Source organism: Gossypium hirsutum, chromosome A06 (assembly GCF_007990345.1).
Source record: "Gossypium hirsutum isolate 1008001.06 chromosome A06, Gossypium_hirsutum_v2.1, whole genome shotgun sequence".
NCBI lineage: Eukaryota > Viridiplantae > Streptophyta > Magnoliopsida > Malvales > Malvaceae > Gossypium > Gossypium hirsutum.
The window spans coordinates 6,547,586-6,574,866 of NC_053429.1; the positions used below are offsets into that span (position 1 = coordinate 6,547,586).

At 32.1% G+C, this 27,281-nt stretch overlaps 4 protein-coding genes across 5 annotated transcripts; 3 read left to right on the plus strand and 1 right to left on the minus strand.

The window, feature by feature from the left end:
- The first annotated feature begins 394 nt into the window (after nt 1-394).
- On the plus strand, nt 395-4,188 carry LOC107963231 (beta-1,3-galactosyltransferase 7). 2 transcript variants are annotated; one of them, XM_041114987.1, is made up of 11 exons: nt 395-707; nt 907-1,003; nt 1,109-1,167; nt 1,275-1,486; nt 1,574-1,637; nt 2,174-2,246; nt 2,335-2,455; nt 2,569-2,656; nt 2,769-2,894; nt 3,262-3,371; nt 3,551-4,188. In XM_041114987.1, exons 1-11 carry the CDS (start codon nt 613-615, stop codon nt 3,697-3,699), a joined length of 1,194 nt encoding a protein of 397 aa, XP_040970921.1. In that variant the 5' UTR covers nt 395-612; the 3' UTR covers nt 3,700-4,188. The 2 variants fall into 2 exon arrangements, with proteins under 2 accessions (XP_040970921.1, XP_040970920.1); XM_041114986.1 differs by having other exon boundaries at nt 434-707; nt 1,266-1,486.
- A 1,408-nt stretch (nt 4,189-5,596) lies between these two features.
- On the plus strand, nt 5,597-10,109 carry LOC107962476 (vacuolar protein sorting-associated protein 9A). The gene is made up of 5 exons (XM_016898884.2): nt 5,597-5,922; nt 6,228-6,375; nt 6,487-6,657; nt 8,516-8,695; nt 8,795-10,109. Exons 1-5 carry the CDS (start codon nt 5,831-5,833, stop codon nt 9,602-9,604), a joined length of 1,401 nt encoding a protein of 466 aa, XP_016754373.1. The 5' UTR covers nt 5,597-5,830; the 3' UTR covers nt 9,605-10,109.
- Nucleotides 10,110-18,501: 8,392 nt separating this feature from the next.
- Nucleotides 18,502-19,110, plus strand: LOC107962478 (uncharacterized). Its single transcript, XM_016898885.2, has one exon. The coding sequence runs from the start codon at nt 18,502-18,504 to the stop codon at nt 19,108-19,110; it is 609 nt and encodes a 202-aa protein (XP_016754374.1).
- Nucleotides 19,111-21,352: 2,242 nt separating this feature from the next.
- LOC107962479 (putative MYST-like histone acetyltransferase 1) lies at nt 21,353-26,213 on the minus strand. Its single transcript, XM_016898886.2, has 9 exons — nt 25,856-26,213; nt 25,593-25,681; nt 25,430-25,492; nt 25,097-25,306; nt 24,527-24,595; nt 23,591-23,752; nt 23,148-23,241; nt 22,556-22,698; nt 21,353-21,861 (listed from the first exon to the last, which is right to left on the minus strand). The coding sequence occupies exons 1-9, from the start codon at nt 26,151-26,153 to the stop codon at nt 21,658-21,660; spliced, it is 1,332 nt and encodes a 443-aa protein (XP_016754375.1). The 5' UTR covers nt 26,154-26,213; the 3' UTR covers nt 21,353-21,657.
- Between the last annotated feature and the right edge of the window lie 1,068 nt (nt 26,214-27,281).

The window sequence follows — 27,281 nt, forward strand, 5'->3', positions numbered from 1 at the left end:
AAATTGAAGAGCTAAATAAATCATTATAAAAAAATTAAACTCTTATAAAATATGAGATAAATTTAAACTTTCAAACTCGAGTCCAATCAATCTATTTTTAATATTGTAATATATTTTATAAAATAAAAATGATTTAAAATTATTATTTACAAAAATCAGACAAAATTTGGAAACCAAATTATCTGTGGTGATGGATGAAAAGAAAAACCAACAGGATTCGGGTTAAAATCCAAGGAGAAAACAAGTCGGCCCATGTACAGTGTTTGATTGAAGACAGGTGGCGTGACTGGCGTGCATGTGAGTAACACGGAGGGGGCCAAAGCACGACGGAAAGTTCAAAGTTGAAAACCTTAATAAATACTAATGCGGCAAATTTCCCTTTTTTTAATGCCTAATTTTTGTTTTCCCTATCATTCTTTTTGACGGTCCAACGCGCGTAACAGTCTTACGATATTCCATTCATCCAATCCAATCACCCTTTATGAAATGAACTTTGACAAGCCTAACACAACTATAAAAACTTTGAATCTTCTTCTTCGTTTCAAATATTGAATATCTCAGTTTCTTTTTTACATTATCGACAGCTCCGCCTCTCTCTCTACCCTTTCGGCCATGAAGCCGCACCGTAGTCCCAAGAAGATCTCCCTTAATTGGATCCCATTCATCTGTCTCTCCTTCTTCACTCTTGGGATTCTCTTCAGTAACAGGTCCCCCCTTCTCTCTCTCTCTCTCTCTATATATATAAATCTTTTTGGTTTTTCAAATTTCATTTCATTCCTTGTGTGTTTCTTTTCTTTAGATAGATTGATGAACTGGGTCAGTGTTTGTTTCCTCTCTAATTGTTGGGATGGAGTTTTTCTCTTCTTCTTCTTTGATGTATTTCTAGCCATTGGATTTTGGTTACAGGCTGTGGGTCCCACCTGAATCTAACGGTCAACTTTTATCACAACGCCGACGTGAGCAGGAGTTGCAGATTGTCTCCGGTGATTGCGATACTAAGAAAGTATGTGTTTCTTTCTTTTCTTTTTTTTTATTCTTGTTTACTTTTACTTTTTTGAAAACGAAATTTGTATTTCTAAAAGGAAGTTTTTTTACCATGTTTACACAGACGCCTGGACAAGATAATGATGTAATGGGTGAAGTTTTGAAAACCCATGAAGCAATTCAGTGAGTACAGAATTGGGTTCTTGTTATTTCAGTTAAGATTAACCTTTGTTTTTACTGTTTAGCTAATTTGTTTGTAAAATATTATGATCTTTCATGAGGCCTTACAGATCTCTAGACAAGTCGGTTGCAATGCTAGAGATGCAGTTAGCTGCCTCTCGTAATTCTCAGGAAATGGACAATGGGGAGGCATCTAAAGTTGTTTCAACCTTGACTCGCGATCGTCCACCTAGGAAGAAGGTGTTCATGGTCATTGGAATCAATACTGCTTTTAGTAGTAGGCGACGGCGCGATTCTGTCCGGGAGACTTGGATGCCACAAGGTTCCATATTTTTCCATAACCTTTTGAGGTTTTAATATCAATTAGTTTGCTAGTATTTAATGAATTCGTATGTTAATGTTTGAGTAGGGGAAAAGCTTATTCAATTGGAGCGTGAGAAGGGGATCGTCATTCGTTTCATGATCGGCCATAGGTAAATCATTTCACGCAAGAGAAAGCTTGGTAAAAGTGACATGGAGGCCATTGTACTTAGAAGTCGGATTGTATTTTGACACTTATACTCAAAAAATGGGCAAATTAGCCCTATACATTAAATCAAAGAGCAAATTGGTCATTGGCTAAAAATTTCCTCTAACTTTCCTGTTAAAAACTGGTCCCTTGTACCTTAGCATGAGGTCAACTGGCATGCCACTTGTCATTTTTTGGTTATTCTATTAGTCACTCTGGTTTTTAATAGAATAAGTAATAGAAATACCAATCTTTTCTTTGATCTAAATGTAGGGACTAATTTGCCATTTTTGAGTAGAGGGGGCAAAATGCATTCTAGCTCCTAATACAAGGACCTCTATAGTACTTTTACCGATAAAACTTTAGTTTGAACTGAAATTTGTTTAACCAAAGAAATGGCAATGTTAAGCAAATGACATTTGTTACACTGTGATCAGCATGGGATAAATATGAAGTACATATTTGAACTAACATAAGTTGTATATACGTTGTTTGATCCAGTGCAACATCTAACAGCATTTTAGATCGAGCTATTGATTCGGAGGAGGCTCAGCATAAGGATTTTTTTAGACTGGTTAGAAAGCACTCCTATAAGTTTTGGATAGTCTTGTGAGATATTCAAGCATTTCTTACTGATATCTGGTTTCAATCTTAAAATGCAGGAGCATGTTGAAGGATATCACGAATTATCAGCAAAAACAAAAATTTTCTTTTCTACTGCAGTTGCAAAATGGGATGCTGAGTTCTATGTCAAGGTGGATGATGATGTCCATGTTAATCTTGGTTGGTTTTCCATCTCTTTTGTTTATCTTAAACAGTTTATCACACCATCATAATGATGAAGAAAAAACTTGGTTGTTTTGCATGATGAATTTCTTATGCTTATTTTCTCCTAGGTATGCTAGCTACTACCCTTGGCCGTCACCGTTCCAAGCCCCGAGTCTATATAGGGTGCATGAAATCTGGACCTGTTCTTTCTAGCAAGTAATTTCCCCCATGACCTTTTTATTGTTCATAATATTACTTTTTCAATTTGCTTTGCTCCCTCCTGCAAATTTGTTATATAACTTCTGTTCCTTTCCTTTATGTTCATTAGGAATGTTAAGTACCGTGAACCAGAGTACTGGAAATTTGGAGAAGAGGGTAACAAATACTTCCGACATGCAACTGGTCAGATATATGCAATTTCAAAGGAGCTAGCAACCTACATCTCCATAAACCAGTAAGATCTTTGATTTTTGTCTTGGAGTAGCCTGTTCTTTGTTTATATTACTTTGCGTAATTGAGGGTTCTGATTTAATTTTCATAGTCCTTGTATTTGTGCCCATTTGGCAATGCCTTGCAAACATCCCCTTGACTTAAGTTTTCTCTCTGTCTTCAATTTTTCTTTCAGTTTATTTAATCAGCCCTTGTTTATCACTTTGAGCATAGAGTTAATCTTTTGTAATCTTGCATAAGTCCATTAAAATTCCCAAGCTTATTAAAATGCTGATCAAATTTATATCCTTTACTCTTCCGGTTTCTGTATCTGATAATAATCTTTTAAAAGAGGTATCGCTAATATTCCGAGTGATTCTGAATGATTGCAGGCCTATATTGCACAAGTATGCTAATGAAGATGTGTCCCTCGGGGCATGGTTTATTGGACTTGAGGTTGAGCACATAGATGATAGGAATATGTGCTGTGGGACTCCACCAGGTAATGCTTTAAATCTTGTGTCGAACTACATATCTACATGCCAAAAACTCTTACCTCAATCCTAAATCTCAATTAATGCTTAATACGATAGTTTCATTTGGATTTAGTCAAAGCTTAACGCTTTTTGCTATTTCGGTCTTCTTCCTGTTTTAACTCGTTGTTTGTTTCCTGTTCCACAGATTGTGAGTGGAAGGCACAAGCAGGTAATGTCTGTGTTGCATCTTTCGACTGGAGCTGCAGTGGAATCTGCAAATCCGTCGAGAAGCTCAAAACCGTTCACGAAAGGTGTGGTGAAGGAGATGATGCGGTTTGGAACACTTCACTCTAAATTAATTCAGATACTGAGCTTTTCTTGCGGTAAACAAGATCAAACATTCGTGGTTTGATGATCGAGAAAGCAGATTTCGTCCAGCGAAGTAGGAGAAAAACATTGCATCTGGTTTCAATACATATCTGCAAACCCATCTCCTACAACATTTGCACGAAATCGTATTGGAAAGAAATGGAGATTAAAGATAGAAATCACTTTTTTTAATCAGAAAAGCATATTATGATAGTAGCATTTCAACATATATTCCCATTCTTTTCATTTTGGGGTTTGATAGGAGAGATGATTGTATTTATACTTTAGAATTATTAAGGTAATGTTGTAATTTAAGAGGTGCAAAAATGGTGGTCCAAACTCCAAAAGGAAAACCCTAATGTATGTGGTTATATTTATGGAGAAAGGTTTGTAAAATAGGTTGCAAGTGATATGCTGATCTTGCAATGTTACACGCTTGTTATTTATATAGAAGGCAGACAGTTGAGAACTTTACATCACTGTATCAATATTTTTGTCTAATTTTATGTGCCATTTTATTTTTTTCTGTTTAATTCCATTGGAGTTGAATTGTATTTTATCTTTTCTATTAAAAATATAAATAAACAAGTCTTGGTATTAAAATTGGTGTAATTGTTAGAATAACTAAATAGAGACGTACTATTTATGTATAAAGACTAAATTTTAACGGAAAGATTGATTTCTCATTATAAAGATTAATTTGTTCATTTTTTGAGTAAAGAGAGTAAATGGTAATCTAAACTTTACGACATTATTTCCATGGTATTTTTATCTCATTTTTAGTAAAAAGAGGAAAACTACAATTGAGAGCATCAAGAATACATCGTACCTAATCATTCAAGATGATCCAAGTTTAAAATTTAGAGCTTAAGTTATAAATGCATTCAAATAATGTACTTTGTTAAAAAAATTTTTTGAAAGTATTTTAAAATAATAAATTATTTCATGAGTTAGTTTAGACCCATGTTGTTTAAGTTTTATACTTTTTTTTTGTTTGTTTTCTATTGTTCAATAAATATTCACTTTTAGAATTTTTTATGCTCTTATAATACATGTTTTAGTGTTGCTTATGCATGTAGTATTGTTTTTGCAATTAGGGATGGTTTTCCTGATTTTGCCCACCGCTTTGAGCCATTCGGAGTTGATTTTCATATAGTATTAAGTGCTTATTATCACTCTATATATGTTGTGCTTGAGTTGTAACGGTGTCAATTGTCAACGTGCTATAATGTTCTATTAATGTTGAAACTGAAGTCTTTATTGTATTGATGAAGCTTGTCATTTATTGCCTACGAAGTGTATTTGTTAATTTTTTCTCTCGATTTGTATGGTCATATTCATTAAATAAAAAAAAGAAAAGAAAAGATAAAGTACTTTATTGATGCCATCAATGACCCTTAATTAATTGAATATCATCTTAAGAAAATTATTAAAAATTATTATGATATTTTGAAATTTGAAATTTTAGTATTATAAAAAGATATTTAGAATTTTCGGTAATGAGATAAACAAATACAAATTGACAATTTTTGTGTATTATTTTAATTTTTATAATTTTTTTTACATAGTCAATACTTAAAAAAAATATTTCTGGGTGACAAAATAAAAGCGACCAATTAAATTAACTTTTATTAGAGATTTAATGCTTGAGTGACTAAAATAACTTCTTAAAAATTGAGTGATGAAATTGCAAGAATTTTATTTTAGATTACCAAAATAAAAACACCATAAAAATTGAGAGACCAACTATGAAATTTACTCTGAATTTAATATTTACCCTACGTAAAAAAATATTTTTTAATAAATTAATAAATTCTAAGTGTGATGGAGAGAACGGTAAATATTTGTATAGATTAAATATTAACAGAGACCCAAAAGAACAGAGCCCAATTTCATTATGATTATTATTTTTAATTTTATAAAGTAAAAAAAAATAATAATAACTGATTTTTTTTTTTTTGTTTTTTTGGTTGTCTGCAACTGCGTCTGCACCTTCAATCACGCACTCCTCTCATTCTAGAAGACTTCTCCCCTAAGGAAAAGGCCCTCTCTCTGTCTCCTCTCTAATCAACGTCAGCTAAGCGACTGTCAAACAATCGGACGGCGGTTACCGTAAATGGAGAACGCCGACGTTTTCTTAGGATTGCAAGATTTTCTAGAGCGTATGCGCCAGCCTTCCGCTGCTGATTTCGTCAAATCTATCAAAAGGTCGCTCCCTCTCTTTCTCATTTTAAATGTTCATCTTTAAATCTATGCGTAGACTTATGCTTGAACGTGATTTTCGACTAATCGGAAGTGATTATTGATTGTTTATAAATCTATTTGGTCTGTTATTTAAATTTATTAGTTGATTGCTTCAAATTAAGTAAAAATCCCGATGTGGAAGCTGTTTTTTTTATTTGTCTAATTAATTGACAATCGAACTTAATTTAAGAAGGATTGGGGTGTTCCATTTTAGGCAATCGTTTCAGGGTTTTGACTTTCTGAGTTTCGTTCGTGTCGCCATATTACAGTTTCATAGTTTCGTTCTCCAACAATGCTCCTGAACCCGAAAGGGATAGTGCGGCCGTACAGGCATTCTTTGCCAACATGGAAGCTGCTTTTCGAGCTCATCCGCTTTGGGCTGGATGTTCAGAGGAGGAGTTGGACAGTGCTGGTGAAGTAAGTCATTTTAACTTATTATCTTGCATTAGGTAATTTGTTTTAAGGGAAAAAAATTTCACCTTGGGTTGATGTATTTACTTTTTTTTTTTTTTTCTTTTCCTAATACAGGGATTGGAGAAGTATGTTATGACAAAGTTATTTACCCGTGTGTTTGCTTCACTTCCAGATGATGTAAAGCTTGATGAACAACTTTCTGAGAAGATGGCTCTTGTTCAGCAATTTGTTCGGCCTGAGAACTTGGATATTAAGCCAGCCTTTCAGAATGAGACATCATGGCTGGTAAATTGGGGAATTTCTGTTTCAAGTGGTTGCCTATTTTTTTTTTTCTTTTTTTGGGAGTATGGAGTTAGCTTACCTTTGGCATATGTTGTCTCTGTGAACTATATCTTTCCTTGTCATGTTTGGCTTTCTATACTATTGAGAAGTGAGAACCCTTTTAACCTTTTTTTTAAAAACCTTTGGTAGAGTATATTTTTGGATATCTTCTGTGCAAACAGTGAAACGATTATGGCTTTGGCTGGAGTAAAAAAAACATTACAAGGTGTTTGCCTCCTTGAAGATAATAATCAATGACTTCATCTAGAAATCAGGAATAACAACTAGTTAATAAGAAGCTGCTAGGGATTCTCACAATTCATCATGGTGAAATAGAAAAAAGTAGTAACATTTTTATTAGATGCTTCCAAGGATGTAATGCTGATAGGTGTCATGCTGTCTATAATTCATATAAGGGAGGCTACAAAGATGGACCATAAAAGTGCAGAAATCCTTAGCTAGGTAGGAAAGTTAATTTCTTTGTTAGGAATATTGCTTTGTGGAGAATCTATTTTCCTCAATGCATCCCTGCTTGAGCTCTAAAGAAACTTCTATTGAGGTCATCTTATGTGGTAGATTCTTCCATGCCTTACTATGAGCGTAGCGTAGAAGTTCAAATTTGATATGAACTCACTTTTATTGTTCTCATCCCATGGCATGACCAAATGAGGAATGTGCACTCGTGATGTGGTTTTCTAATGTTAGGAGGCCCTGTGCAGTTATGCCTCGTTAACATGTCAAGACAATGCTGCATCAATCTATTTTTAGATGGCAGTTTATACATTTTGTCATCCTATTAAACATAGCTGATCTAGATTTTGGCTATCAACCATGAACGTTGATGCATATGTGGATGCTTGAAGCTGCACGCTCTGAAACCATATAAATCTGTTTTGTTTTTTTTTTATGTCTATTTTTCCTCCATTTTTGTTCCATATTACATAAGATATTCCTTTTTTATAGGAGCTCCATGCTTAATGCCTTAATAATTTTTCAGTTTTCTACGAATTATTCATATTGTCTTAAGCATCACTGAAATCATTTGATCATTGAACTCAATTTGATACAGTGCTTGTACCCCCAGCTGTTGGTTATGAACTTATGGCTAATATCTTTGTTGTACTGAGAATTGAATAAACTGTTTGGAAGTAATGCACCAATTAAAAGCTGAAGTTCCAGTCCTTTCTGGCTGCTTTTAGAGAATGTCGTTCTCAGAAATATTTTCCACAAAGGAACAACTGGTCTTCAGTAGTTTTGGGTGTAAAATACTTGGGGATTTGGTCAATAAGTTTTTCTCCCCGTCTCTAATTAGGTTTGCTAATTTTATGAGCAAGACAAGCTGATAGTAATGTAGGTAGAATTCTGTTTACATTAAATGAAAAGTCTTGGTCTTAAGCAGTTGAGTATTGCAAATTATCTACAAATGCTTTCCATCTAAAACAAGCTTGTTATCATTATTATGTCTGAACTAGTTGTAATTATTGTCGCCTTTTTAATTTGATGATCTTATTTATCTGACTTTGTTATGCACATAACTTAAGGTCTAATAACCTTTGAGCAGTATATCTTTATTTATTTTTTGGATAAGTACCTATTGAGCAATATATCATACCATATTCACTGCCTCTACTTTTTGTTGTTTGAAGAAAAAATTATTTATTGCGTGCAACAAATGTCTCAACACTTGAGTGCAGTTTGATTATGGTTCTAATTTATTTCAGAAAAAAATTTGGTCGATAATATGCTTGGGATTTTGGATTCCCAGTTATGATAGCTATTCCACCTTTCAGACTCTCCCCTGAATCTATACTTTATTTGGCAGCTTGCACAGAAAGAGTTGCAAAAAATTAATATGTACAAGGCTCCAAGAGACAAGCTTGTGTGTATCCTCAATTGTTGCAAGGTTATCAATAATTTATTGCTTAATGCTTCAATTGCTTCAAATGAGAATCCTCCTGGAGCTGATGATTTTCTTCCTGTGTTGATTTATGTTACCATAAAGGTAAGATCAGTAGTGTATGCATGCTTGGTTGTTTAGTTCATCATCCCTCCTTTAAAAAATAATAAATAATGTATAATTCTCATGAAATCTGTTACGTAGGCAAATCCTCCACAGCTGCACTCGAATTTATTGTATATACAACGTTATAGACGTCAGTCTCGATTAGTTTCTGAAGCAGCCTACTTTTTTACGAACATGCTGTCTGCTGAGGCTTTCATCTCAAATATTGATGCAAAAGCCCTTTCATTGGAGGAAACCGAGTTTGAGAAAAACATGGAGTTTGCTCGAGCTATTCTATCAGGCCTTTCAACAGATTTGGATGGTCTGTCCAGTCAAATTAACCAACTTGCTGGACAAGATCAGAGAGAACCAACTGAATCCAGACATCACACTCTTAAGGAGGACCATGCTAATAGACCTAAATCTTCTGATGGAAAATCTTCAAGTAAAGATCAGTCATCAATCTCTAAAGTTCCATCCATCTCAGAATTGGAGAATAGAGGGGCGACTATACTTCTGAAGGAGGATCAAGTGAGTAAAGTGTTTCAAGAGTATCCATACATGTTTGCTCATGCCGGTGATTTGACAGTAAAAGACGTTGAAGAGCTGCTAAATAACTATACACAACTGGTGTTCAAGTATGTTTGCCTTTTGAAAGGATCAGATGGTGCTTCTGCATCTTTTCCTTTGTCTAAGTCACAAGCTCAAGCCCAGCAACATGTTGAAACATTTAAGGAATCTCAAGATCATAGGGCAATAGCACAAAATATTGGGCTGCAAAACGATACTGACAAGGAGGAGGATGGCCCAACTAGAACTTCTAATCAAGAAAATACAAACTCCGATTTACTAAAGGAAGAGGCTGTTGGATCCTCGGAATACAGCCATGATGACACCTCTGAACAATAGCGTAAGCTTGTTGCGGTAACTGAGTCACTATGGTTCTTTTGCTCCCTTTATGTGCTGAACAGAATTATGTCATATTACTCCGAATTAGAAGGCAATGGCAGACCATCATTTTAACTTTGAACTCGAAAGACCATTTTGCCATCTAGTGAGAGAGAACCCAAGAACAGTGGTAAATTCGCTTTTGGTTCGTGAAGTGATCGTGCCCAGCAAATGCAAGTTGTGCAGTAACTCTGATGATTCAATATTGCCAAACCTTGTTTACAACACACATGATGATGATAGGTACGATTTTTTCTTGTGTTTTCTTTTTGTATACCATGAGTTTGGTTCATTCTAAAAAGTAGGAACATGTGAACTGTGGGCACTTATGTTTTGAAGCAAGGTGTGGCTACCTTTTGAATTATACACCAATGATGTCACGTTTCGATAATTGGCTATTAGGTACATTGAACATCCCTAGTTTATTTTTTATATATATATTTTCTCGACTAATAATTTGACTTTATTTTTTGGTTTATTTGCCTTTACTAGAATTGTTCATGGTGTTTTTGTTTTTTGTTCAAAGAAGTTTTCATGGTTCAGGCTGCGCCTATTGCAGTCTATGCATGGACATAGCACATATCATATTTGTTCAATTTGGGTTTGGTCTAAAATATGTTTTTTAAATTTTTGTCTAAACTCACTTATTTTTGTAATTGACCATCCCAAACTTATTTTAAGTTCATCCATGTTATTTTTAATTTTTTTAAACAGAGCAATTATGTTATTTTTTTAATTTAATATTTAAGATGCTTTTTTCATTAATTAAAATTTTAAATATAAACAATCTAGCATATCTTTTAATGTTTATCTTATAGTATTATATATTATTATTGAGTATGTGATGTAAATTACATAATATATTATATAATTAGAAAATGAGTCCGAGTCAGATTGAATTTGGGTTTTCAATGGAGTTCAACCCACATGGGGATCTTTTTTTGTCAAATTCACTTTTGTTCCAGAATATTAAGTAGGATTTTGGAAAATTCATTGGATTGATTTTTTTCATTAACGCATTTGGTTCAATATTTCATGCATGCGAGTAGAATTTGAATCTTTCTGAACTTCTGAATTAATATTATATATATATTGGCATTTGTCACTTATCTTCGTGTTTTCATTCTCGAGCTTAGAGTAACATATAAAGATAAAAGAACTTTTACAATTATAGATATCATTTTCTAGCTCATATTTTATCTTTTGCAAAAAAAAAAGAAAAAGAAAAAATAGTTTATTTATCATACAATCTAAGCTACACCCAGTTTAAAGATTTTGCCAACCTTTTTATACGAGTAATTTTATTTAATTTGATTGTATTTTTTTTTTTGAATTAATGTATATATGTTGAGTAAATTGAAAAAGTCTAATAACTAATTATAAAAATTTAGCATGATAGTATAATTATATTACAAATTTATTGATTAATTTGTTAAAAACAATTTAATCTAGTGAAACATTTAAAGCAAGTAGAATTAGTTGAATAAGAGTAAAATGTAGACAGATCTAATGAATTTGATGACACTGCAATGCTGCTGGTCACATAAGATATTAACCATCTATTGCAGAATTTGTTGGTCCAGTACCTAGCTATGTCAAATCCCTATCAATATAGGATTCGTTGTACCTAACTTTAGTTTTACCTATTTTGCTTTGTTATTAAAAAATATATGAATGTAAAACTAAAACTAAGTTATGTAATGCGGATTGAGTATTAGTTCAATTGGCATGAATATTATTGTCAATGTAGGAGGATGTAAATTTAAGTTGACTAAAGTGCATTATCCTTCTATTTATGTGTTGGGATATGCTATGGGTAGTTCAAGACATTGTGTAAAAAAAAAACAGATATGATCAAAGTTATGTAATATTTGAAGCAATCTTAATTTGGCCGTCTATTAGGCAGGCAGATAAGCTTTTCTTTCCCCACGCATCTTGTGCTTTCTTTTTTGTGGTATACATGGGACATGGTAGAGGGATGGAGGGTATAGGAAAAGGAAGAAGTCTATTCTTTATCAAGACTTCTTTATTTACTTTACGGACACATTGAATCAAAAGAAAAGAAAAGGAAAAAAACTTTATGCACACATGGATTAGGAGAAAATGTTGGGTCACACTTAAAACATGTCTTTCAGGAACAAGACAAAGCATGTCCTTCCCTTGTAAGTCTAGCCTAGCCTAAGCTAACCCATAATCTAGCTTCATCTCCCATTTCAGTTTTTCTTTTACTTTAATAATAATATAGTTTGATTTGAGGACAGAGAAAGAGGACATAGATATTAAAGTAAATTTAAAAACACAAAAACATGTCATGTCAGATTTTAGCATCCATTGTCTTGTTGCTTAAACTTAAATTATATACATATTATGGTAGAAAATGGAAATATTTTCCTTCATTCGTTTTAAACCATCTTTAATCAGTACTTCTCTAAACATGATCCCCGTTAACACATAGTATGCTCTACACATGGAGTACCTTCACTTTACCTCATCAAGACATATGTCAAGCTTCCCTTCTGCATGGATGGCATGTGTATCTTCATCAAAGTTTGCACAAATCAAATCGTAGCCTAATCGTTAGATACATCAATCCCATCATCACTTGGCTAAAATGCTATTATGTCATATAAAGAGCAAACGAATACAAGACTTGTATGAACACATGTCAAGGCCCAAGGCACGTAGTGATCAGCCTTCTCTGTATATACTCCCCCTTCATCATTAGGGGTGTTGCGCTCACTTATATCAAACTCTGCTAAATCACCACCATAAATGGCTCTTTGCACTATACCACTGTGTGAACCATCACTCTCATCATCCTTCTTAGCTTTAGCCTCAACTTTTTGGGTGATAAGCGTGAAAGGATTTATATCATCCTAACGAGAACATCCCCAAGAACCATGGTTCCATTGCTATTACTTTTACATTTGCTTTTCAGAGTGACCAAAGTAGCAATCCTCAGCACGTGCACCTTAATACAATCCCTACAGTGATCCATATGAAAATTGATGCCGTCAGCATCAACTGCGGTAGCCGTAGCCTAGATACAACACTTACACAAACCAGCTATCATTCCCACCATCGCCTACCACACACTCAATCCCCACTCCTAAAGAACAAACAGAATTATAGCTCCAATTTCTCTCCCCGACAATTCATGGAATTATAAGAGCAAATGAGGGCTTTAAAGGATCAAATGATGCAACAACTTAGGTACGACCAATAATACCAACAACATCAAGAACAACTTCATCAATACACTGAAGTTATTAGAGAATTGAGAGCAAGTCAAAACCCTCCTCAGTTCCAGTGGCAGCACAATGAAGCTGCCTCCCCACTTAACGTATAAAGGCAAGGGTGTCATATGTACCCAGAGTACCAACCACAACTGGCTTTCCCACAACAGTAACTTCAGGCTTCTCATTGTGAGATGGAGGCCTTGACAAGAGAAAGTCAGGCTTTAAGACCTGATGTTGAAGACGTGGATTGAGTATCTTGTTCTAACAACTATAGGCGCACTCTTATGGCAAAACCAAAATTTTGATGAACGAAAAAACACACGTGCAGCACACAATCGTTGTTTCCTACAAGTGGAACTTCATCAAATTCGTACAAGTCTAGTTGCAGCTTTATCACCAGGTACATCAATCTTATCCTGCTTACGGAGTAGACTAGGACAAGCCCACACGAACATGTGTCAATTCTACGAGTGTCCTAACTTGCCTATATATCCCCTCCTTCACCATTAGAGTAGATTTCCCTCTCTTATGCCAAAACCTTGCCAAATTACCACCATAAATTGCTCTCTACACGGTATCATTGTGTGAACCGCCGCTCTCATCTTCCTTGTGTAGTTTAATTCATCGTTTATATTTATAATTTTTCGTACAAATTCGTTTAAACAAAATTTTATTATTCACATTAATATTATCATCTATATTTGTCCTCAATAAATTTTACATGTAAAATAAAATGTAAGTAAATATTAATTTACCGATTAGTTAATGTTTAATTAATATTAAATTACATTATGTGGATCATAATACGAGAAGATAATTTATATTAGTAAATAATCTAAAAAGTTTATAGTCTAATTAATCGAAATTAAACAAATCTATTAAAGGACTTTGATCTGTTCAATCAAAGTGGTTTGTTTCTAAAAATTGAGTGATCAATTGTATAATTTATCTTTTTCATAATAATTAATATTTTCTAGAATTTAAAATTATATAATTTAATGATTGCAGTTTATATTATCAAATATGATAAAAAATTACGATATAATAAATAAACGTGTCTAAGAAATTAGAATATCTTATAATTAGATGAGAGTTTTCATCTGGTTAATAAAAATTTTAAATTTCATTATCACTTGTGAATCATAATTGATATTTTAAAAAATTAAATAATAAATAAATTCAAAAAACTTTTGTAACGTATAATAATGGTCCTTATAGTAGTTATATTTTAGTTTTAAAAACAGATGGTATTTTAATATTATCGTAGTTAGGGTTAGGGACAAGATATAGCAAAACGAAAGGGCAAGAGAATCACGTGCCATGCACATGCGGGAACACATGGTGCTGTCGGCTGAGCTGTAAGCATCTCTCCCATATCTGGGACTCAGACCATCCTTTACTGTTTCCACCACGCTCCACTGTTCATCATCACAATTTTTTAATTGATGATGAGATTCAGATGTAAAACGACGGCTTCCATTACCTCTTTATGATCGACGGTGGTGATAAATATTCAAACATGTTTGGCTGTGCTGGCACAGTCTCCCCGTAACCGCCGCCATTTTCATGGTTCACAGAAATTAATTAAGAAATAATAATTTTGAAACCGTCAGCCACCCTAAACGGACTCTTTTTTATATTTGTTTTTTTATAAAGGTTTTTTAAAATAAAAATATTTTTTCCAAAAGGAAAAACATAAACATAAACGTAAACATAATTTGAAATATAAATATGAGAAAAGATAGGATAAAAAAGACGTTAGGTGTTTGTTATTTTCATTGGTGGAATTTTGTTACTAGTCCTTATATTATGATAATTTTTATATTTTTAACTAATTAATTTTAGTCTTTTTATTTTTTAAATATTAAAATCTCAATTGCAATTTAAATATTAAGCAGTTAAATTATGTTATTAGTTATGTATTATACATAAAACTGTAACTTTAGTCAATCATATCTATTCTTTATATTTTTAAAATTTCGAAATTTTAGTCTTGAGCAAGTAATATCAATTAAATCTATTAATTGGGTTTCTTTTTTAATAATATTTATAAATAATAAACTAATATATCATAATATATTTATAGTATTTGAATTTTAAAATAATAATTGGTTTTATTTTTTAAAATAATAAAAATTAAAATATAGGATTGATTGAAAAGAAATATGTAAATTTAGGGAGCTCGAAATAAACACAATATTCAACAAACATGTTGCTTTATTTATTTCGCCTGCTCTCATTGATTCGATTCAGTTGTGATGTTGATTATCCAAAACAAACATCATATATTATATTTTTTTTTCAATTTAAATTACATATTATTATAATTATTTCCCTTAAAAAAATAAATATATAAACCTAAAGATTCAACGTTTGACATGAAATGCAAAATAAACAAACGTCTTGAGATGATGTAAGATATATATATGGAACATAGATCAAGCTTCTTGACTACCATTTTACTTCACCTCCTAATTAAAGTCACTTTTGGTTGCTTTTATTTATATTATATCCTTTGAAAATATAATTACGATTGAGATAATATAATTATGATTTGAATCTTCTAACAGTAAATTAATTTTATTTTGTGTTATTAGAGTAGTATGATTTAAATTTCTGTTTAAAGGAAAATATAGTGGTAAAATTAGGGGATATGTGGTGGGCTTAAAGCCGTATAGTACTACACTTTTTCTATTTGACTTTGATTAGAATAAAATTTTTTAACTTTTAAATAGATGCAGTAGGAACTTCTCTTGCATCATTCTCAATTTTTAACATTAGTGAATTTTCTTCTCCTTTGCCTGTGATTTTTCTCCAAAAGGGTTTTTACGTAAAATCTGTGTTTTATTTTTTATTCTCATTGCTTTGCGATCTTCCTATATTGTTATTATCGACGTTTAGCTTTATCACGTGTGATGTACGAATTTAATATTTGTATCTTTAATTTTATTTATAAATAACAATAGAGGCAACAAAATTCCAGCGTTTTTTAATATTTTTAATTAAAACAAAATTTAAATTCAATTATTATATTTTAAATTTTTTTAATTCGATTAATTGAAAATGGTAAATTATTTTAATAAAGTTAATTTAGATATTTGTACGGTGTGATTGGGTTTTTAAAGTACCCTCATTTTTCATGTAATATTAATTCCGTTTGTGTTTTATTTTAGTTTTTATAACTTAATTGTAATTATAGTTTATAAAAATTAGTGGAACATTTTAAATATATTCAATTTAGAAGTAATTTTTAAAAATTATATATCAATGTTTTATTTTTACATGTAAAACTTCACCTAAGGAAATGCTTACAAATAATTGAAATATTTATCAAATAAATATATGATATTATTTGGAAAAAATAAATAAATAAATATTATAGTAGTAGATTGTCTTAAATCATGTTTCTATGCATATTTTGTAAGCTAGTTTTAATTATTAATTAGTAAATGTAGATTTTTAAGTAAATTTAAATAATATGACTTATAAATAATTTATTGTAAAATTATTTATGCTTTTAAAAAATTAGTGATGAATTTAAAACATAACCTTTTTTAAAAAAAATGTTTAGGGGCTTATTATATAAAAGTTTTAAATAATTTTTTTATTTATTTATAAAAACAAATTGAAAGGGCTATTTCTATAAATAAAAAATATGGTAGACAATTTAAAATAAGTAAAAAAAAGGCTAAAAAAATTTCCTCTTTCATTTGGCCATGCTTTAAGAAAAAAACACTTTACCTTTAATTGGATCAATACGAAGGGATTACTAATTTGTTGTTGGCAGGAGTAAAATTAGAAAATTTTTTTAGAAGCTAAAATTAAATTTTAATTTTTACGATAAAATAAAATAAAATTTCACTATTATAATAATTTATATCATTTTAAGCGCCGGCACCATTGCCACCCCTGGATGTTGGAGACTTTGTAATCTCACATCTATAGTCAAAATTGTAAACACAAAATTAATTTAACAGTATAATATTAAATGTAGAACATATCGAAATATTTATTTTTAGTTTATTAGGAGTAACGCGAAAGATGATTTACTCAATATTTTTATATAAATTTAAAATACAAAAAATGAATAAAATAGTAAAAAAAAATAAAATACAAAAAAAGAAGACTTAAAATACCAATAAAGAATTTTGCATTGAATTTCTTCCATTGTGCAAATATCTTATTTATATTTATAGTGTGTGACTTCTCATATAAAATAATTGTAATTAATGTTGTGCATTTTAATTGACATAATTGGCGTATTTTTATTTGTCATATAAAATTTGTATTTTAGCTTTATTTTATAATTTAATTAATTAATTAATGTGTTAGTGGCTAAAGCCAACTTTGTTGTGAATTTATATTTTTATTTTTATGTTACTCCTTAAAAACCTCAAAACGGGAAATGACATGCATGCTCCAAATTTGTTAAAAGGGATAATCTCATATTTAGTACATGCACTTTCATAAAATATCAAATGTAGTACCTATAGTTTTGAAATGTTGAATATATATCTAAACTGTCAATTTATGTATTCTTATGATAAATAAAGTTAACATTGGTAATAAATACTAAATTAACCAATTAAAATTCAACATGTGAAAATTTTTCTTTTTTCAAATCAAGGTGAAAAACTAAATAAAAGAAAAACAAGTAAACTAAGTAAATACTAACCTTACATATGGGCTCTCAACTTCAAATGAAAATGGGTAACAAAAAGGGACCCGAAAGGGGGGTCAGCCTATGATTTACAATCAGTAGGGTGAAAAATTGGTGGAATCTATTTGGTGAATTGGGGTCTGTTTTTTTTTCCTTCAAGAAGAAGAAAAAAGGATTGGGATTTAAAGTTTGGGGGCCTAAAATAATTGTGAACAGTCAGTTACTTTTCTTTAGTTTACAGCATGCTTAGCAGTCTCCAAGAAAACCAAAATAATGTTGCTCCTGTTCACGCCTATATGTTGTCTACTCATACTCTTTACTTCAATTTCATATATATATATATATAAAATAACTCACACAAAAACATCAAACTTGATTATCTTTTGACACATTAAGTTTAGTTCGATTGATATGAATATTGTTGTCAATGCAGGAGGATGTAGATTCGAGTGTGTTGAATCGCATTGTCTTCTTATTTATAAATTGAGAGGGACTATGAATAATTTTACACATCATATCAAAAATAATTGATATGATTAGTATTGGCTGCAAAAGAACTAATATTTTTATATATAAAAAAAATATGTTAGAAAATAAAAATACCCAAATTCAGCAGTAGTCATTAGATGACATGGAAGTCATCAACAAAAGGTAAGAAGTAACTCACTTCTATTTTGTCTTCTTCTTAGTTTCTTTAATTACCAATGTTTGAACAGTAACACAATCAAAATCAATGGTATAATAATAACATGTAACCCTAAACCTTCCCACACAATAAATAAGTACAATACTTTGTTCATATATTTGACAATCTCAAAATCAATATCACTTTGCCTACAAAAGAGACTTTTTGGTACAAAAAACTCAACCACTGCCCCTTTTATAACCCCTCCCTTTTTTCTCCTTCTTCTTCTCCATTCATCTCACCATCTCCCATTTTTTCTTTCTTTTCAAAATAGATGGGAAATAGATACCATCAGCAGCAGCAGATTAATAGTAAAGGAATGTTTTTGCCATTGTTGTGTTCTAAACCTTCCATTAAAGATGTGGTTCTTCCCAAATGGAAAGTTGTTGACAGGTCGGCTTCCTTGTCTGAAGATCCATTGTCACCAAAGATCAGTTGCATGGGACAAGTGAAGAGGAACAACAAGATTGTTGGGTTCCCTGTTTCTTACAAGCTCAGTACTGTCACCCCCAAGAATAGCAGCAGCTTCAATAGTAGTACTGTCAAATATTTCAAGCTTAAGAAGCTCTTTTCTGGTAAGAATTTAACTGGCAGCCCCGCTACCTCCACAACCGCCGCCACCACCGGTTGTAGAAGAAAACAAGTGTTGATAAATGGGACAAGCAAGCCTAAGGGTGATGATGGGAAAGAGAATTCTGGTACAATCAACATTGAAACCATGGATCCACCTTTGCCTGTAATAAAAAAAGGGCCGAAACAAGGTGATGAAAGAGATGGATCCGATACTACACTTTGGCAGAGGAGATCACGTGGGGTTGCACTGGAAAGATTACAGCTTCAACAGATTCAACTTAACAGACATCAAGAACCAACCACTGTTTGATGAAAAAAAAAAACCAGATCCATACAATGTAATAGGTAATGTATATGATTTGTTCTACAAAAAAGAAAAAAGAAAAAAAGAAGAGTTCCAATTTTGATGATTAATGTTTGTGTTCCACTTGTGTTAAGAGACATGAAATTATGGTGATGGTAATGGGATTGTTGATAAAAATTTAAAAGAAATTTTAAGGATATTTTAATCTTAAAAAAGTTAATGACAGACAGACCCTACATGGCCACCACAAAGATTATTGCTGCCGGTTTGATAATGAGGGTGACAAAATGAACAGATAAGGGGGTGTCAGATCAAGGTTCTATTTTCAGATTAATTTTGGCACCTATTAAAAATCATTTATTTGGGAAGGGCTAATGACTTCTAAAGGATGACAGTTCTGGGGTTTGTCTTTTTGACTGGTGAATAAGATAGAGAAGATATGACAATGTGAAACGGAAATTGATTTGTCAACACTGATGCGGGAGCCCGGAACTACAGTAACTTGAAAACAAACATACATTGTTTCACATGTTAACGGGTTGAAAGAATTAAAGCTTTCATCCTTATCCCTATCTTAAAAATGATATTGATATTAAGAGAGAATAGTGAGCATCGATTAAAAAAATTAATCTCTATAAACTATACAATAGACATAAATTTGATGTTAAAATTATAACTAAATCAATAGTACTACGTTAATGTTTTTAAATTGCTGTTATTAATGTGAGCAAAAATTCAATTGAAATCTATTAAGTTTTGTTGATGTTAAGTTCAAAGCTCAATCGAAATGATTAAGTTGATTAGTGGGGAATTCACTTATTATATATTATTTTCAATTTATTTTAAATATTTATAATATATAATGACTTTATTTTAAACAAGAAAATTATTAATTTGACCAAAATCAAGTGGATTTGATTAAATTGCTTAAAACCAAAGCCGATGGATCAATTACTACTGAATGTTGACCAATAGGTTGATTATGTATAAAAAACCGATGTAACCAGTTTCATTTAACATTGGTAAATGTGAACAAATGTTGTAGTGGTTCCTTGCTCTTTCTGTAAAGGCCGGTACATGAGTTTGTAATGGTCTTAATCTTTTAGGTCTTAAGGTTCACCTTATATTAATTGTTAATATAACCAAGTTTGCATCTTTGTATTTTTGATTTTATTATTAAAATAAATTTAGTGATAACCAATAAGTGATTGAGTGCAGATTTAGACAATATTGTTGGAAGAAATAATCACGAATCCCGAACATGAACTGTAAAATAGACATTAAATATATCAAAAGAAAAAAAATAAATTTAGTGATAATTATAAATTCATTTAATTTTTGAGGTTATGATTGAATTGATAAAAATTGATTCTACTAAAAAATCAACATTGGTATTAGGATGCTAAAATGTGTCGAATCAACTCAAATTAAACATTAAAAAATTAGTACCAATATCTAATGATATATTAACTCTTTAATAAAATATAAAAATGTAATTTTATTTATTAAAGATTATTTTTATTTAATAAAACATACAATGTAATATATATATACAGTAATAAAATATAGTGAAGAACTGTTATTGAAGGTGATGGTTGTAAACAGAGCCGACTGTATCATTAGGCAGACATCAAACAGTAAATTTAATGGCCAAGAGAAAGGGAATAAAACTGTGGTCAGCAGTGACTTTTAACAGATAAAATAATTTAGCATTAACCCCACTTTGCTAATACTAGGATGCCTAACATCAACCCCTATGCTAGTATTAGGATGCCTAACATCAACCCCTTTCCATTGTTGAAGCTTGCTTAGAGCCCCAGAAACAAAAACAAAGCATCAAACACGGAAGCTTGCATAAAGATGGAAATGAAATATGATTTAAAAATACATATATATACACCCATACCCAACGTATAATTTTATATATGAGTTATAAAAGATATACTACCTTCCTTGGCATCAATTGTCAAATCTAATAGACAAACATAAAAGGGGACAAGACGGTGAAAGGTAGATTAAATTACAATCATCTAAAGATAACCAACCAACGGGAGAGAAGACTCAAAGATTGTCACCATTTCTCTCCTCCACTATTTTTCCAACAACACTACCAAACCAAGGGTAGAGAAAAGTAGGACATGAAATATGATTATAAAACCCATTCAGAAGCAATAAGGTTGCGAGCAACAACTTCCATTCAAACACATGTGGAAATCAAATCAAATGTCAAACATAAGAGAGAGAGAGAGAGAGAAGAAAGTCGTTATATTGTAACTCACGGTGTAATCAAACATATACAGGTTAGCTTGTCCCGACAAGTCTCAGATGACACAGGTAATGGCGTGATGGCAATAAGTACATCTAGAATGTAAATGGCTCTTGAGTTGATCTAAGTTTGAGTTTCTAATCTCATAATCTAAGACCTCAGCTTTATACATAAAACACAAGAAGCTACAAATTCCTAACTAAACAGCTACTATTCCTAAGAAAACAGCTACTAAGTAGACAAACTCGTTAGTGTAATCGAACCTGTTCTTTATATGAGTAGCATCATTAACTCTGTTCTTTATATGGTGTCCAGATTAATTTGCTAACATCAACCTCAAGACCACCACGGCCAGCTGCTTTTAGATGGCGATCCAAGACCTTGGGGTCTGCACAGATAACATGTTGACCTTTCCTGTACTGAATCAGTTCTAGACTCTGCAGGGTGGTCAATATATCCTCTGCTTTTATAGCTGTCATGTCGCTGAGCTCCTGCAGAAAATTAGATTCATGTAGAAAATTAGTATTTAACAGTTCAGTGACACCACAATGCAATGAATTTTGTACAAGAAGGATGAATCAATATTCTAGGAGAAATCGCATTAATAGATATAGCTATTCAGAGACATCAATATAACAAACAAGAATAAACAGTTTATCAGAAGCAGCATCAAACCTATCGAATCAGGCATGCTCCTTAACATCATTTTCAATTTTTTTTTCTCTTATTTCTATGTGGAAGATAATATACCGACTTTTAGTTTCTAGGTTAGTGCCTCATCTGTTGTCATCAATCTAAAGTGAAAGCAAGCAACCCTATGTCAGAATGAACCAAATGAACATTTTATTCTCAACCCCAAAAGTTCCCAATACTATTTAATTGATATCTAATTAAGCAAGTCTTGCCATTCATGAGTCTCACTGCATTACGTGTATTATTTCAGAATGACCAATGAGCATTTATTCTCAACCCAAAAGTTCCAATACTATTTAATTGATATCTAATTAAGCAAGTCTTCCCATTCCAAATTAATCTAAATTGATGGCGCTGAGTCTCACTGCATTTTACAGTGTAGGCATTGACCACCCCCCAAGCAAGAACATAAATCTCCATTAGGACAAAGAAGAGGGGAATTGCATAGAACACAGCCCACTACATTTTTAATACAGCTTCAGGTAGTGATACCTTGATGGAAATATTTCCCTTATGCTTTTTCAAGATGTCTAAAAGAACCCTTGTCCAGTACCCCCTGTAGCTCAACAGCCCTAGATCGGATAGTGGTCTTTCAGGTGTGCCAACTTTACCTTCTTTCTTTGAAAGTTCATATGCTGGGTCCATAACAGAGATAAAAAAAGCAATAAAGTTGAGTTATAAAATACCGATGGGATCAAATGCAAAGTACAATACAACAAAATCAAGTATAACATCATTTATATTCAAGACTACGCAGCTAGCATGAAACAATAAAATTTAAGAAATTAGAAGATAGAGATTAAGTTTACTCCATGAAAATGTTATAAATTCGCAGCAGCTCATGATTCTAGTAAACTAACTTGAGAACAATTCCAGACAACCAACTTGGTGTTATATTGAGAATCTAACTAGTAGGATAATGGTACATTCTCATTTAATGCTGAATGAATAATCATCATCATTTGGTGCTATCTGTTGCCGTCTCTCTTTCATTCAAACATATAAATAGCTCACTTATTCTGATCCACTAATGAAATAAGCCTTGAAAAAGAAAATCAAATATCAAGAGGGGCAGGGAGCTTACAAAAGGCTATCAAAAACTTTCCATAGCCTTTCCTTTGATACGGAGGAAGGGTAAGGATACATGCCAAATTATATGATTCCTCAGAATGCTTTTCCTGCATGATCAGACACAAACTACTAACTAAGATATTTGTTTGTGCTAGGAGGTACAGTCTAAAATACAAGTAAGAATGAAATGACAAAAAATGATCGGTAACTACAAAAAATTTTAGCAGACATGCTATGAAATGAATAAGCAATTGAAAGCCCCAAATACACACATATAAACACTAAATTCTACTACTTGAAAGCTCATAATTTGAGGCTACAAAGACAAGAATTGTTGTATCCACTCCATGCCACATTACTAAATTCCAATTACAAAATATCAGAATGACCACTAACATATACACACTAGTTATAAATCTCCACTGCATCAAGTAACCAAAACGCACTAGAAGTTACCTTAGAAAAGTATCCAACCATATGGCAACCTCGATCATCACATTCACATAAAACATAAAACAGAAACAGATCAACATCATAATAAAGGGTCTTGTGGTCAAGGAATAACTTCGCCAAATAACAAAGATTCCGCCCATAAACTTTATTCTTTTTGCCATCAACCTGTTACAAAATATTTGAGCAAACGAACATGAAAATTAACAACAGTAATTATGTAGCAGGAAAACACAGCATGGGAGCTAGAAAAAGGGGGGGGGGAGGAGAGTGGTGACAAATATTTGAACAATTATAAGCCAAAAGATAAAAAGGGAAAAAATAGAACTCAAAGCAGACTCTACTTTTCAAAGTTAAGCATTCTTCAAGAAGATTTCATGATTATTTGATTCATAGACAATCAAATAGTTTTGAAAATTTAATTGTTATGGACCAAAATGGAAGTCAAGCTTCGGTCAACAACGGTCTGTTTAAATTTCTGGTCATTTCAGTTTGTTTTATATTTTTGTTGTAAACGCTGCGTTTTGGACTCTTTAAAATAATACAGATCGTTTTGGGGGTTGGGTTGTCAGTGTAGAGGGACAGTTTAATGAAACGGTGACTTTTAAGCTTAGTTATGACAGCTGTTAAGAAACCGTTTTTCTCCTTTTAAGCCACCAATCAGGCAATGGAGGTGGTTATGAAATTTGGAATTGGTTTTCTCACTCTCTCTTAGCTTTCTCATGCTCTCTTCTCTCTCTCTCCTTCTCTCTTTCTGGTAATTTTTTCCCAGATTTTTCAACCGTGTCATGAATTTCCAAGAGTTAGACATGAAAACAATGGGGTAGAAGTGAAGAAAACCAGAACCATATCGATTTACTTAAAATGCACCAAGAAAGACCCTTTTCTTTTTCTTTGAGTTAGCAAGAAAGTAGCAGCACTAAAGGCTCATCAACAGCATACCTCAAACATTGACAGAGTACCACTTCTATATATTTCGTCACCAGGGGGATGCTTCAGATCACACTTTCTCTACACATTAGTCATAAAACCAGAGTTAATATTATCTCAGCCCTGTTTGCGGCTTAAGGCAATTGCACGTCAACAAAGGCATTTTTTTTCTTTCAACTGAGCAATATCTAACATCTATAACACATTCCATCTATCCCAGAGATGATAAAGAGAGTAGAGAACCCATAATATAAATGCAGGCATAAATAAAACCTTCTATATAAGGAAGTACACCACAGAGACGTGCAAATTAAGATGTTACTTCAAGATATAAAGAGAAAAAGACTATTGCGCCATATCTTGATCATAAAACACAATGGCCATAGACAAACAGATACATAGGTGACAATTAAAACTTTCTATATAAGCAATTACACTGCAGAGACATGCAAAGTTGCATTAGACTAGGTGCTTAGAAAGCTAGAAAGGAACTGGTAAATGGAGGACAATTAAAATTCTAAATGTATTCCAACATAAAGTACTGCAGGAGGAAAAGTATTGCCATACTAAGGGAATGCTCACCATATGCCTCTGAAGTTGCTCTTTGCGCTTCATGAAGTTGAGGCAAAACTCACAAAAGTACAACTTCAGTGAATCGTTATATTCTGGCGGAAAGGGCGAGAAGTACCATGTCTCAATTTCATATCTTCCAAGTTCTATGGTCGCTATATTTTTCACCTTTGTGAATTCCTCATGTTCATGCAAGCTAGCAGCATCGAGCTCCTCATGGCCCTATTAGAAAACAACAGAGCAGACTATTATAGGTTTACAGAAATACAAAAGCAACCAAATTTACAACCATCACATGCCCCCCTATCTTTAACATTAGTAACTGAAAGTTTTACATATACTCACTACTTCTACATGCGTCTCATCAATCTTCCGCTTCTGGTGGCGTGTCATTTTTAAGCTTGTTACCTGAAAACCTCATTGGCAAATTTATTCAAATGAACACACCCTCAAAGATAACGAGTGAGGGAAATGAAATGTAGAATTTGCATTAGAAAGGGATGTCTACCTTGTCTTCAACCTTTTCGTCGACAACAGTTTCGACAGAATCAAGATCAAGCTGTTCAAGCTTCACCCATTCATCAAGCCTCCTATTAACTATAATTTCAATATCACTCTCATGGTTATGACAAAAAAAACACACACACACACACACTTAATTTTCTAACATTTCTAGCATAATAATTCTAAAATTTAACTAAAATTTGAAAAACCCTAAAAAATGAAAAATTAATTAAAAACCTAAAATCTAAAGGAGAAAAGAGAACTTACATTCGGTGTAATGAACGTAGTATTCGTAATCATAGGGCACAGCGTAGGGCATCTTACGGCGTTCGATAACTTTGACAGGATGATATTTGCCGTCCCTCCAGCGGCACATCACGCGAGTACCCACCTCCAGCGGTAGCATACTCGACCGCCTCTTTTTCGTTCCTTCAGGCTCCGGCGACACCTCCACTTGCGCTCCGTTAGCTGAGGCCGGAGGCTTGTGGTCGCCGCCGGAAGGAGCGGCGGCTTGAGACTGGGTCGAACCGTTCTCTGTAATTGTCGGCGTGTCAATGGAACCCATTGGAAGAGTTTTCAGAATTGGAGTGGGCTGGAGATTTGGATGGTAAAAGATGGAAGATGATTAATCTTTTGGGCTTTGGCCCATAGGCTTTATATATTCTTCTATTTTCACCTTAATCCGTACCTGACCTTTATGTGAGTTAATTGCACCATACATCCCTAAATTATGACCCTCATTTTAAATTGGTCTTCAAACATTAAAATATTCTAATTACAACATCAAGGTATCAATGTTATATCAATAAAGTCCTTAAATTACTAAAATAATTAATCTAATTGTTAAATAAGATTTCAAATCTTATGTGACATAATTTAAAATAAAAAATTTAAAGAAAAATAGATCTCGTAAAAATATTAATTTTGAGGTTTTCAATGTTTTTACAAAAATTATTATTCACTTTTCCAAAGTTTTACTTAATTTTTAGTTTTAAATTTTAAAATTTATGAGATAATATTTTACTTTTTTTTAATTTTTTACTTTAAATTATGTCATATAAAATTTTACGTGTCATTTAATAGTTAAATTAATGATTTCAATAATAAAAGATCCTTATTAGCAATAACATTGATAGTTTGGAAATGAAATTAAAATTTTTCGAAATTTGAAAATCAATTTAAAATAGAAATTATAATTTGAAAATGTCTAGTGCATTTAACTCCATTTTTAATTTCCTTTTTACTTGCTGTCATCACTATGTGAAATTTTTATCAACTAATGATTAGTAAATATCTTTTTTGTCACTCAACTATAAAAAGTTATAAAATGGTAACTATTCAATAATGAAAGGTTACCGAATAATCACTCAATTATTCAATTTTATATTTTTTAATTACGAACTGACTAACAGTGAACTTTTAAAATTAATATAATAACTTTGACCTTTAACATTTATAAATTACATCAATTTAGTCTTGATTCTAAAAAAAAATTAACTTTAAACATTTATATATTATGTAATATGGCCATATTTTGGGATAATATGTAGTTTAGTACCTGAACCATAACTCATTCCTCAATGTGGTACTTGCGATTTTTTTATTCTCAATTTCATACCTATAAAATCATCCCGTTAACAAGTTTACCCCATGTCGAAAAATGCTATGACACTAACGTACCAATTTGCTATTG